The 13,621-nt window shown below is 49.2% G+C and overlaps 1 protein-coding gene across 1 annotated transcript in view; it reads left to right on the top strand.

The window, feature by feature from the left end:
• Positions 1-11,752, top strand: part of CUNH1orf94 (chromosome unknown C1orf94 homolog) — a 43,709-nt gene extending 31,957 nt beyond the window's left edge. The window contains exons 6-7 of the mRNA XM_055611513.1: positions 4,104-4,300; positions 11,677-11,752. Coding sequence (XP_055467488.1) covers positions 4,104-4,300; positions 11,677-11,752 — 273 coding nt within the window. The remainder of the gene's footprint in view (positions 1-4,103; positions 4,301-11,676) is intronic.
• The last annotated feature ends 1,869 nt before the right edge of the window (positions 11,753-13,621 follow it).

The raw sequence follows: 13,621 nt of genomic DNA, 5'->3' as shown, positions 1-13,621 counted from the left end.
CTTCCGCTCCTATGCCCTGGCTCCATGGAGGTCTTCAGGTCAGAAAGATAGCTGTTCTTCATCCTCGCCCAGCACTCACTACCACTACTTTCTGGCCCATCACCTTCTTAAGGGGACACACACAGATACCGAGCTGCTGAATCACAGCCCAGTGTCGCCACACGGTAACACCAGATATCACTTAACAGAGTCCTTACCTTACGACAATGCCAGGCCCTTCCCAAAGGCTTCTCCTCTACTAATTGAACCTTCTCAACCACCTTATAGTGTATGCTCTTGATGGGGAAACTGAGGCACAAAGAGATTATACCGTAACACTTGCATATAAGCCTGGATCTGCTGTGACAAGTAGCTTCAACAACTCGGGGACCTTCAAAAAGTCTTCAGTTCTTGCTCCTGAGTCTCTGGGTTGGCTGAACTGGCATGTGGATCAGGGTCAGGTCTAGCCTCCTTTCTCTTGGGGGTCTGACCTGAAGATGCAGGAGCCATTGTTCCTCTCTCAATGAGTGACAGGAGCACATAAAGATAAGGGGAAACTTACAGTCCTTCCAGAAGCCTCTGCTCTGTACATGGTGATAGCTACACACTTTCAGCTGGCCAAAGCTAACCCCACAGCTCTGCCCAGCATGTGTGGGCCAGAGAATCATCTTCATGCTATGTAGTTCCCATAAAAGACACTCTAACTTGAATTTCAAATAAATAGTGAATACATTTTTTAAAAAAATAAAAAGTAAATCCTAAATATTGTACAAGAACTATTCATGTTAAAAATACGTTCACAGTTAATTTCCAGTTTGATCCAACTGGTGTCCTGCAGTTTTATTTGTTTGCTGAATGTATGAGTTACATAAGTACTTCTGGTGCAAAGGCCTCTTGGATATTAATTCAGAGGACAAATGGAGGCCTGGTCCCAGCAGCCAGATACTCTTGGCCAACATGATGGACACCTCTCATAGATAAATGCACAAAAGCACAACGTCAGAATAGTAGGGCACAGATAAGAACACACCTACATGGAGAGAAACAGATGGTGGGCTGGGAAGATGCCTCACTGGATAAAAGGGCTTGCCTTCAAAGCCTGGGGAATGGAGTTCAGACTCCTAGAACCCATGGAAATCCAGATGCAGCAGCGTGAGTCTGTGATCCCAGTGTGCCTAGGACAAGATGGGAGACGGAGACAAGCCAAAATGTGAGCACTGGCACCTAGGGTTGTCCTCTGACCTCCACGTATGCACAGTGGTGCAAGTACCTACACACACACACACACACACACACACACACACACACACACACACACACCCCACATGAGAAATACATGTAGCTATCTCCCATGTTCCCAAGCTGCTTGAGTCGGCCTATATGCTCACACGTACTCATTGACCGACATGGAAGCAGGCTCCGGGTACTGCGACTTGGGGCAGACATAGGATATGAGGAAAGTAAGTTAGACTGGGGACATAGAGGGGGCTGAAGACAAGTGTGCCACATTCCCCAACGAACTTAAACCTCACACACAGGTGCACGGGGAATCCATTCCTTGAGTTCCAGTTTCTTCTACTTTTCTCCTTCCCGGGAAGTCCCAGCCTTTCTCTGAAAACCTCCTCTCTGGGCTGGCACATGCTAGCATGTTCTGGAGGGTAGTGATGGCCCCATAGGCGAAAACTACCTTGGTCAGGACCTGCACCATCGGGAATAAGAGCCTCCTTCATCCTACCTGGGATAAGAGTCTGCCTCAGAAATCCCAGTCATATTACCTCTCTCCACCTACAAACAGTAACACCTCCTCCAGGCCCAGTCTTTTTTTAGGCAATTATGAGTGTGTATATATTTGAACAATGTAGTATAAAACATGGTGAAGACAGAGGCCAGCACTGTTTATTGGTTTCTTTCACATCCTGCTAGGGACATCTATTTATATAAGATTTTCAGAACAAGGGTATCTATCATTCTTAGCACACTGTTCTGTGCTTTTGTAAAAGATAAGAGTATATTTGAAGGTGGTTTCCAGAGCAGGGAACAATGTTGCATGCGATGGCTTTGATCAGCCCCATGGAATCATGGGCGTATCCCTGGACAAGGCTGGTGTGAGCTCTGGGACTCACCAGTTACTAGTCCCATTGTGGGAGACCAGGAATATTTCCCAGTCCAGTATGGCCCCCACAGAGTCTGCCCTGTGAGGTGTCCTCTCCTGTCCCCTCCATGAGCCCCTGGGTCACTTGGCCATTCAGGTTTTTCACACACAAATCCAGTGTCACTGGGCCTTGCGACCTCTCTTTGAGCATCATGGCGAAGATTGGAGGGATGAGCTCAGCTTCCAGAGAGGGCACACAGAGCAAGGCTGGAACCACACCCACACTCTGGGCTCTCCCTGGGGGTTCTGGCTGCAAATCAGGACTGGAAAGACTGGAGATGCTTGCTAAGCTGTATTTTACTTTGCTGAGCCTTAGTTTCTTTGTCTCTCAAATGGGAGTAATCATTGTGACGGTGAAAGAACAGACAAAAGCAACTTAAGGAAGTTTTAGCCTTGTTGTTCTTTGGTTCTCTCACCTACCTTGAGAGTACAGCCCACCACGGTGAGTGAGGCCCTCTGGTCACATTGTGTCCACAGTTAGGAAGCTAAGAGAGACAAAGGCTGGTGTTCAAGCGGTTTTCTTCTTCTTTTTTTTTTTTTTTCCTTTTTATTTGGCCTGAAAACCCCAAGCCAAGCTGGGTGCGGTAGCACACTGCTGTAATTCCAGCACGCAGGGAGGCAGAAGCAAGTGGTTATCTGAGAGTTCAAGGCCAGCCTGGTCTACAAAGCAAGTCTAGGACAGCCAAGGCTGCACAGAGAAAACATGTCTCGAAAAACAAAAACCAAGCAACCGACCAACCAACCCAAGCTGCCCACATTTAGCATGGGTGTGCCATCCTGTTACCCTTCTCTGGAAGCGCCCTGCCAGCACACCCTAACTGCAATGACACAGACAATCAGGATAAGACCACAGGGTCTTGTCTCTCAGGGTACAGAGGTGTAGTGACAGAGGCCAGCTGAAGGGTCTCCTGCAGCTCTGAGGGATTCTAGTCCAAGTCGGTTTACAGCAGACATGGACATGTTAGGGAGAAAGGGAGCTTTTGAGAACTGCAGGCTTCTATGGCTAGAGCGGAAATCCAGAAACTTTCCAACAGAGACGCCCCTCAGTGCCCAGAAGAACCCATGTGAGGAAAGGCCTTCCGGTGCCTGAGCTGTCAGTGGGACCCGTTGCTCCCATCATGCCAGTGGATGCTTAGAGCTCCTCATTCCTGGCCGGTCCGTGACCCCCCTTACTGCATCTTCTCCGCTGTGTGGGAGCTGCAGCAGTAACAACCAATGAGATGTATAGTACCCTTGCTTGTTGGGCATAAGAAAGGATGAGCCCCAGTTTTTGGTGGGCGTCTGCCCAGGTCTTGGTCATGATCCTTTTGGGGGAAGGGTGTGTTCCAAAGACCCTTCCACAGGGGTCACCTAAGACCCTGGGAAACCGCAAATGTTTACATCGCGATTCGTAACCGTAGCAAGCTTACAGTTATGACGTAGCAACAAAAATAATTCTATCGTTGGGGGAACTTTAAAGGGCCGCAGCATTAAGGGAGGCTGACAGCCGCCTCTCCAGCTGGATTTCAGGGGGCTGATAACCGCCGCTGGTGGTGATGCCGTAGTCCCCCAGCACAGATCTGTTCTTCCTGGGGGGGGGGGGTTACTGTGGGTGGGGCTGTCTAGTGCTCACAGTCTGGTCAAGGTCCTAATGCGGAAGCAGTAACCTTGAATCACAGCAGGTGGGTTCTCTTTCACGGCTAAAACTGAACAAGGAGCTTCGCAGGGAGCTGATTCAAGACAGAAGGGAGACAGGGAGACAGGAGAGAGTGTGGAAATGATGGCCAGTTGCTCTGAACCACGACACGCCTCCTCCTCTATTTCTCTCAACCGACCCTCTCCACACAGAGTAGACAGTGTTTGTACAGTTTATAGAGCAGGAGTTTGAGGCTCAGATTCCTAACCCAAGTCAAGGGACGCACAGATTGGTAAGAGAGTAGACGGGATGAGGGTCAGGGCTTGAACTTGCCCCTCTCTTCTCTCTACCCTACAGGTGACACCGTACAATCCACAGCAGATGGGCCAGCAAATCTTCCGCTCTTCCTACACCCCCCTGATGAGCTACATCCCCTTCGTCCAGCCCAACTACCCCTATCCTCAGAGGACACCCCAGAAGCTGTCGGCCAATCCCCGAGACCCTCCCCCGATGGCAGGAGACGGGCCTCCATACCTCTTCCCCCAGGGATATGGGTAAGTCCTCCTCTGTGGTGGCAGAGGGGAGCTGACCTGCATCTAGATGGCTGTCACAGACGGCAGGTGAATGGGGCGGGCTTTAGAGAGCCCTTCTTGGTGTCTGTCCCCCTGTGGGAGGTGGTGGAACATATCTTTGTACCCCTGCCCAACGTCTCTGCGGACTTGGAGGGAACAGAAGTGGAGATGAGTCTGGGCTGGGGTCTAAGAGGAGCCTTTTGAAGGTCCTTAGCTGGCTGCCACCTATAGGCTGGTTGTAGAACTGCAGCTGCCCAAACGGAATCTAGAGCAAGTAACTTGCCTCAGGATGCCCTGTCGTGATCGTGATCATTTAATGATTTGCAAAGGATATGGTTAGCTAATCTATATATGGCTCCTATCCCCTTCCTGGATGCATCTAGAGTCCCTTCCAGGCTAATCTCTCAAGCATCCCCTCCGGTCTTCCTGACAAGTCTCCATGAAGGGTCTTCCACAGCTTTATCCACTGAAACCTCCCGAACAGTTGCAAAGTCCGGAATTTCCTGGGCCTGTGTGTGGGCTCAGCTGCAAACTCCTAACACAAACCGGCCAGTTAAGATTCCTCTTGGATTTTGCGTGGTGTGGACTAACAAAGTTGTGGAGGTTGTTTGTTTTAAACTTAACAAGTAGCCACTCACTCCAACAAGACAAACCTTCAGCTAACACTGGTGACCCAAGGCAGGGGGCATCACGCTACTCCTGTGGACCTCAGACTCCTAGGCAGATCATGCGGTGTGTGTACCCCATTTGGAGAAGCTCAGGTCCTAGGTTAAGAACTGGCTCTCAAGGGGGATACCGAAACCTGCCCTCTCAATCTCTCACTGTGCCCAGCAGACACCCTCCCCCCTCCCCGACCCACTGCATGACCCCAGACTCTCACCCTTTGAATCCTCCATCTCCCCTAGTATCTCGTGAAAAGGGATCAATGTTTCAAAGAGGTTTTGATAGTCAGAGCTATTTAGGGAAAACTGTGAGAAACAAAAGCCAAGCAGATTTCCTGACGGCTGGAACGCTCTGATCATTTAATTGCCTGGGGTACTCAAAGAATGTGGTCGATGGTGGTACTTCACTACTCTACCCTGTGATTTCTTTCCACGTTTTCCTGCCCCCGCCCCCACCCCCAGCAGTTCATGTTGAACCTCCCCCCGACCATCATCACACACACTAGAACATGCTGTGTTAGTCCACAGAGTTAATGTAAAGCTACCATGATAATAAGGCATACCTCTTCCCTTCAAAAAGCAGAGGGCTAGGGGCTAGAGACATGGCTCAGCCATTAGGACCACTTATCTTGCAGAGGACCCAGGTTCAGTTCCCAGCACTCACTAGAGAGCAGTTCACAAACATCTGTAACTATAGTTCCAGGAGATCCAATACCCTTTTCTAGCCTCTGCAGGCAACCCATACACACATTTTTGTTTGTTTGTTTGTTTGTTTGGATGGTTTGGTTTTCTGAGACAGGGTTTCTCTGTGTAACTTTGGCTATCCTCACTTTGTAGACCAGGCTGGCCTCGAACTTACAGAGATCCTCCCGCCTCTGCCTCCCTACATGCTGGGATTACAGGCATGAGCACACATGACATATCTAAACTCAGGCAGACACACATACATACACATAAAAGAAAAAAAAATGAGGGCTTACAGGACTGATGCCATATTCTCTGGCCCCAAGGCCTGAGGCAGGGCCTCAGACAGCTGGTGTGTGTTGCGGGGTGTGGCGGTTCAAGTGAGTGGCTAGAGGAGGCAGTCTGGATAGGGGACTCAGGCCCTGCTGTGGGAGGGGGCAAGGCAATAACTTAAATGCTCCCCTTGAGTTCTTGATTTGGAGGTGCTGTGAATTGAACCGAGGTCCCCACTCATGTTAGGCAATGTGAGCCAAGTGACTTTCTGCTGATCACCCCTCCAAACCCCCGCTCTAGCCCAGAAGGTACAAGGCAAGCTAGAGGCCTGGGGACAGAGATGTGCATGGTTTGAAGTATTAGATTTATCCCTGGAAAAGGTGGAAAACAGGATTGGAAAGGGAGGTTGGGATTGGATTATTAAAGGCTATTTTGGATGGTAGGGCCAGGGTATCTAATAAAGAGCTGTGCACATCAGAGCAAATACATAGGCCGAGGGGAGAGAACAGAAGGCAAGGTGTAGTCTGGGGGCCTCAACAAGAGGTAATCTATTGCCTTCCTGGAGGGGAGAGTGAATGAGGCTGCCAGGAGACACAGAGAACCACCCCTCAGCTGGCAGTCACCCCTGCCCTGCCAGCATCACCACCTACGATTCTTGAAGGGACAAACCGGAAAGCCGGCTCTCCAGGGAGCAACGGGAGTTGTAAGCCTGAAGGCTGGAAGCCTGGTCTCTGTGTGTCTGTGGGGAGATGGCAGGGGGCAGGGGAAAGAAAGGACAGGAAGGAGCATCCCAAAAAGTAGGCACATGACTGAGAAGAGTAGGAGTCACTGGAAACAAAGAAAGAGATGAGTAAGGGAAGGTGGTTAATGAAAGGTAATGGCACCCCGAGAAGCTGGAGAAACCAGGAGGATGGGACCAGAAACAGGTGCCGGCTCACATCCCTAGAGAGGATGATTTGTTCATAAAAAATAAAAAAAGCTGAAAGATGGCTTGCTCTGCAAGCATGCAAACCTGACACTAATTCTCAGAATTTGCACAGAAAACAGGGCAGCACTTGTAACACCGGTGCTGCAGAGGCAGAAACAGGTGGGTTTCTGAAGCCTGCTTAGCTGGCTTCATCTAATTGGTGATCTCCAGTCCCAGTAAGAGAATCTCGAAGAACAAGGTGGATGGCTCCCGAAGAAAGACTCCCAAAGTTAACTTCTAGGCTCCATATACTTGAATACAAGTATGTGCGTGCATCTGTGCACACAGAGGTTCACACACACACACACACACAAACATACAAATACATACATACAAATCTGATTGATCTCTGGGATTAACCATACCTGAAATCCCAACACTTGGGGAATGAATTAGGGAGATCTTGAGTTCGAGGCCAGCCTGGGCTACATGGTGAGATGCTGTCTCAAACAAAACAAAATACACTGAGTCGAACAATTTCTGTGCCTCACACTGTCTGTGGTATTGTGAAGTGGAGTGAACAAGACACACAAAATGTTTTTGTTTTTTTTTTTTCTCTCACATACTTCACAGTTGGGGCTGGGGCACAGCCATAAGATGAAAACATGTCAGCAGAGGCAAGACCCAAAGGAGGAGGTGGCTCCTCCTCCTCCTCCTTTTTCTTTAAACAGGGTCTCAGTGTGCTACCTAGAGCTGGCCTTGAGTTCACAGCTTTCCTGCCGTCTTAGCATTCTGTGTGCCAGGAGTAATGGCATGAACCACTGGACCTGCCAAGGAGGCTCTCTGAACCACCACGCATGCACAGAGAGACACGCACTCCACCAGGATGAGACATGCAAAGGCCCCTGTGTGGCTGGAGGACAAGGGGATGTTGAGAGAGTGGGTGGAACAGAATTCAGAGATGCAGCCATGGCTGAGCAGGTTGGGAACAGTCAACCTGGTCAGAATTTTAAGAGCAGCACGGTGTCGTGGAGACCTTTGAACTGGGGAACGGCATGCTCTCATTTCCTGTACAGAGCAGATCATGTTGGCCGAGGTGTGGAGAATGGGCAGTGGGAGGGAGGGCCGGTGCAGGGCTCAGGGCTGGGGTCTTCAGTGCGGCCCATGAGATAGATAGACGCTGATGGTGTAGAGAAGGGTGGTTCCTGTGAGGAAACAGACATGTGAACGGACCTAGGGTGCTCGTTTTCTTGGCAGAATCGGTTGGACTTGATCATGGTTGCGTATGGCAGGAACGAGGGGGGACAGGCTCTCTCGGGTGGTGGGGTGGGCAGTGGGGGGTGGGCAGTGGGGGGTGGGAGCACAAGGCTTAGGCTTCTGATCTGTGCACTGGGCGAGTGACAGTGGCCAGTGCTTAGGTTGCCATGACTAGAGCAAGGATGTTCATCCATGGTTCATCAGCCTTGGGCACTGAACTTGTTAACTTGTTAGTCTCAGTACTCTCTCTCTCACACTGATAAAACATCATGGCTAGAAGCAAGGTACAGAAGGAAGAGATTATTTAGGCTTTTGGTTCCAGAGGAATTACTGGTCCATCTGGGAGGGGAGGCATGGCGACAAACCTCAGGCATAGAGGCAGGGACAGGAAGTTGAGAGCTCACATTCTGAACCACAGCATGAACCCGAAAGAGGAAACAAGACCTCAAGGGAGGCCCGGCCCTCCCAAAGCCTGCCTCTTAGTTACATAGCTCCTTCCTTTAGGAGATAGCACCTTCTAAACTTCCCCAAACAGTGCCACACACTGGAGGCTGGGGGTTCAAATGCCTCAGACTATGGGAGGGGAATTTCTCATTCAAATCATCACAGACAGACAAGTGGAACTATTGGTAGTTAGGTGGATACAGGATCATGGAGCTTGGGGACAAGGTTGGGGCTGGTGACCGATTTGGGGGTCATTAGAATATAGATGATAGATGAAGTCACAGGACAGGATGAATCCCTAGGGAGTGTGCATGCATAGAGGAGACCCCAAGGATCTAGCCTGGGGGCCTCCAGCAGGTGGAGGGACTGGGAGGGGAAAAGGGGCCAGGAAAAGATCTAGGAAGCAGCTTTTAGTGAGGTGTGTGTGTGTGTGTGTGTGTGTGTGTGTGTGTGTGTGTGTATGTGTGTGTGTGTGTGTATGAGCTATGGGAGAGTCAGAAAAAAAAATGGAAACCACGTGTAGGAAATGATTCTGCAAGGGAGCACATGGGAAAACAGAGTGGGGAAATGAGAGCCAGGTACTATGGCAGCCAACATGGGGAATTCTGGGTAATACGGTTGCTGTGAAACTCATGTGACCGAGGATTAGACAAGACCTGGTGAGGCTGGATCAGGCAAGGGAAGAAGCATGCATGGACTTAGGCGGACAGTTTGGTCTGGAAGACAGGCAGGGTCATCAGAAGCAGAGGAAGCAAGAGATGAGAGGGGGTGGAGTGAGAGAGGAAGGAGCAAGGGCCTCTCGGCCTCAGAAGAGGAGGAGAGAGAGCCCCGAAGTCCCTCTGCTAAGTCGACCTGCGTTCCCCATTAGGGATGACGATACGACACAACTTATCCTCCGGGCAGTAAACTAATGAGCGTGAGTGTTTATTGGGGCATGAGTAATCCTTGCTCTGGAAACAGTATTGTGTCAGCCGTCTCAGGTGAGTCAGGGTGTACACTCATCATACTCTAACAAGACAGCACTCTTGACTCGTGGGTCACAATCCCTCTGAGGGTCAAACTACCCTTCCACAGGGGTCGCTTAAGACCATCAGAAAACACAGATATTTGCACTACGATTCATAACAGCAGCAAAATTGCATTTATGAAGTAACAACAAAAATAATTTTGTGTTTCGGGTCACCACCACTCGAGGGACTGTATTACAGGGTATCAGCATTAGGAAGGTTGAGAGCCACTGCTGGGAGCTGACATATCCCTTCCTCCCTCCTCCCCCCTCTCTCCCCTCTTCCTCAGGAAGCATTCCTTGGTAGCTCTAGTCCATATACACTGCTTCTTCTCCAAGCCCTGTGTTCATGCTCTCTAGACCATAGACTTAGCAGTTGACCTGATTATAGGTGATCAACCCAGAGAAGCAAGGGACATAAGGTGCAGTGATCAGATATGAGAGAAAAACTGGTTACTTTGCTACTGATAATCATTACTGTTTCAGCTTTTATTTTATAAATCAGACCAAATATCCATGGTATCTTATAATGACTGCTTTTCTTCCAGCACTGGGGATGAAACCCAGGGCCTTCCACGTGGCAGGCAAACGCTCTACCACTGAGGCACGCCTCAGCCCCTGTCGTATGAGACACGATCTGGTGAGACTGGACTGGCTTCAAATTTGTGATCTCCCTATATCCTCCTCCCAAGTGCTAGGATAACAGGCACATACCATGCTACCATCACTTTCAGTCACTTATAATTCATCTTTTTTTTCATGCTTTTTTTTTAATGCTTATACGTGTTTGCTTGCACGTATTTCTTACGCCACATCTGTGCAGTGCCCAAGGAGGTCAGAAGAGGGTATCAGATCCCCTGGAACCAGAGTTAGAGATGGCTGTGAGCCACCATGTGGGTGTGGGGAATTGAACCTGGGTCCTCTAAGAAGAGCAGCTGAAGCTCTTAACCACTGAGCCATCTCTCCAGCCCCTCCAGCATGGTTGTTAAAAGGGGAGCAGAGGTGTGGTTTCCACAGATAATTTGCCTGTTAGGGATGTACTGGCGGGCCCTGGGTTGGGGGCTCAGCAGCCAGGCATTGTCTCTGCTGTCCTGGAGCTTATTTTAGTGTAAGGGAAATGAAATATTACCCAAATCTTGGCCGGTCCATGAGCTATCCTAACTAAAAAGCACAGATGTTATGAGCAGCTGAGACCATTAGCACACTCACAGTCTTCTGCTTCCGACTCTCCGCCCCTCCCCAGCCCTCCCACTTTGTTGTTTTTTTTTTTCATTTATAGGAGGGTGACTTGAAGGTGACTCTCTTTTGTAATATGCATGCGCCCAGGGGAAAAGTGGCTGAGAATCCCAGGATTAGACTAAATCTAGCCGTTTGCTCCGCGGCAATTTGTATTAAGCTCTAGTTCCATTGGAAGTGTGATAGGAGACGGGTGAAGAAATTGCAGTCAGGTCCCAGAGGTCTGTGTTAGCTGTTTGAAGAGGTCAGGGGAAGCCTTGTGGAGGAGATGGCCTTTGAACTCTGTTCTGAAGTGTGCATACAAGTGTGCTAGTAGAAGAAATCAGAGAAGCGTGTGGGTTTCTGCTCTTGGAAACAGAGTCACACAACATGCCAGGCACTCACACAGTGGGGTGGAAAGGTCGCTGTTCTCAGGAGTGTTGCGATAAAAGGACAGATCTAGTGAGGCTGAGCCTGGAGGCTAGCTGAGAGGGGAAGTCGAACTGGGGTGTTGCCTGAACGCAGATCAGCTGCAAGGACAGGCCCTGTTTTCTCCAAAGTTCTGGGCTTCCCTGACGAATTTGCTCCTCTAAGACAGATAGGTGTTCAGTTCCAAACACTGCTTTCTTTGTGGCCCTTCCTGGAGACAGCATGTACTCAGACATTATCCTTACGTGCACCCCACAGCACCCTAGCAGGAAACTCAACTCTTCTTCGTCCTTCAACAGCGCCATTTTGTGTTTAACTTGCCCAGAGCCAGAGACTCTGTAGGATGCTAAAGCTTTCAACCTCCGAACCCATTCCAGATTCCTAACCTTTTGACGGCCACAACACCAACAGATTATTTTTTTCCCAGTCTCTCCGGGAAACACCAGACTTCATCACAGTACCCACCGCCCCTCTCTTCCAGGTTCAACTCGGCGCCCAGCGGACCCGTGATGAACAGCCCTTATTTTTCCTCCAGTGGGAATGGCATCCGCTTTTAGACTTCTCTCTCTCCCCACCTCCTCTCTTTGCCCTTGGATCAGGGCTAAAGGTTCTGGAATTCTGGATTCTGCAACAACTTGGTGTGAAGTTTGGAAAGCCAAGGTTCCAACCAGGTGGCCGACAGAAAACAGCAAGACCAGATTCATCTACTGACCAACGCTCACCTCATAGCCCCCCTCACACACAGAGCACACCACAGACGCACCCCCCATTCGTAAGACCACACAGGCACCTGTATTTAGCTAACATGACTGGTTTTTGTTTTTGTTGTTGTTGGTAAGATAGAAAGTAAGACACTTAATTTAGAACGTTTATATTTTATGATAAAACTATGAGCTGCTTGAACATGCATGTGCCTGTTCATTTATTTTGCTGTGGTTTCTCTAAATGGGTCTCAGTGTTCCTTCAGACACCGTTTGGGGTCCAGGGAGTGTTGCTATCTACGTGAGGAACCTCAGGGGTCAAAAGCTTGTGCACTTGACTCTTTTCTCCCGTGAGCCACTTATTCCCCAACATCCCAGATTCTGCATTCCTAGCATGAGCATTACACAAAAAACACTCTCACCTGTAGTCTGTCCCAGGTAGAAGTTTTATAGAAAGTCGTTTTGCAGAAAGTCTCACTTGGGCACAGTAATGGCATAGGACACAATTTCAAAACAAATCTTAAGGGCTGTTAAGATGGCTCAGCTTGGCAAGGCCCTTGCTTTCAAGCCTGATGACCTAAGTTATATCCCTGGGCACCAGTTAGAAGGAGAGACAACGGATTCCTAGTTGTTTTCTGATCTACACACACACACACACACACACACACACACACACACACACACAAATGGAACCAAAATCAATCTAAAATGTGACAAACTATTCAGTGATGCTACACTGGTGCCAACCTCGAGGTCAGTTTCAACTCTGCATCTAGCGACACCATTTTTGACTCTGTCTTGTCCAATTCTGACCAATGACTTAAATGGCAATGCTGAGAGACACCTGGTAACATTCATGGAAGATACACTATGGAAACAGGAGGCAGTGTGAATTGGTTCTCTGGGTGATCTATGGGAAGGCATCACTAATCAACTGTAGGATTTTATTCTCTTGAGGCTGGCCAGAGCTGAAGAATCATTTTCCTGATGGTGCTGCAAGCAGCTATTATCAATCAGAGTTGGTATGTGAAGTGAAATCCCCCATGTGCCGTCTTTTTAAATGCATGTTATCAAGATGAAGTTAAACAGGGGTTGTTAATGTCAGGATGCACTTGTTGGTCCATGCACACAAATGGTCCACCACTCTTGCCTCTGTAACACGCTTATCAATGGTGCTGGGTACCTGGAGGCTGAACTGTACAGTCAGAGGTGGATCTGAAGAACATTAGACACTATACTCTGGCCCCACAAGCAATGGCACACAGAAGGCCTTGGGGTGGGCTTAAGCCACAAAAGTATTTCTCTTGACCTCATAGTATGATGTCACTAGACTCACTGACCTTTCTTTTGGAATCTGGGAAAGTAATTTCTCCCCCTCGGTTTCCCTGAAGACTAAATACCTCATCTTTCTCTGTGGTCTAAATTTTGAGCTTCCTGTTACTTTTTTGGACCTCCACGTCTCTGTTTCTTCTTGATATGCTTGGGTAATAGGTTGCCCTATGTTAATTATCTTCCTGGTTTGAAAATGACCAAAGCAACCTCAGGAAGGAGCGGTTTATTTCCACTCATCGTTCAAGAAGCGGTTCATCATGCTGGGGAAGGCCTGGCTGCAGGAGCATGAGGCTGCTGGTTCAACTGCATCTGCAGCCTGGAAGCTGAGTGTGATGGATGCTGGTCCTCAGCCAGGCCTCTCCCTTGCATGCAGTCTGCAAACCTGGCCCATGA

This window comes from Psammomys obesus, unplaced genomic scaffold, assembly GCF_907164565.1.
Source record: "Psammomys obesus unplaced genomic scaffold, mPsaObe1.curated_primary_1811, whole genome shotgun sequence".
NCBI lineage: Eukaryota > Metazoa > Chordata > Mammalia > Rodentia > Muridae > Psammomys > Psammomys obesus.
The sequence above is the reverse complement of the archived record's forward strand: the minus strand, read 5'-3'. Positions and strand labels throughout refer to the sequence as shown.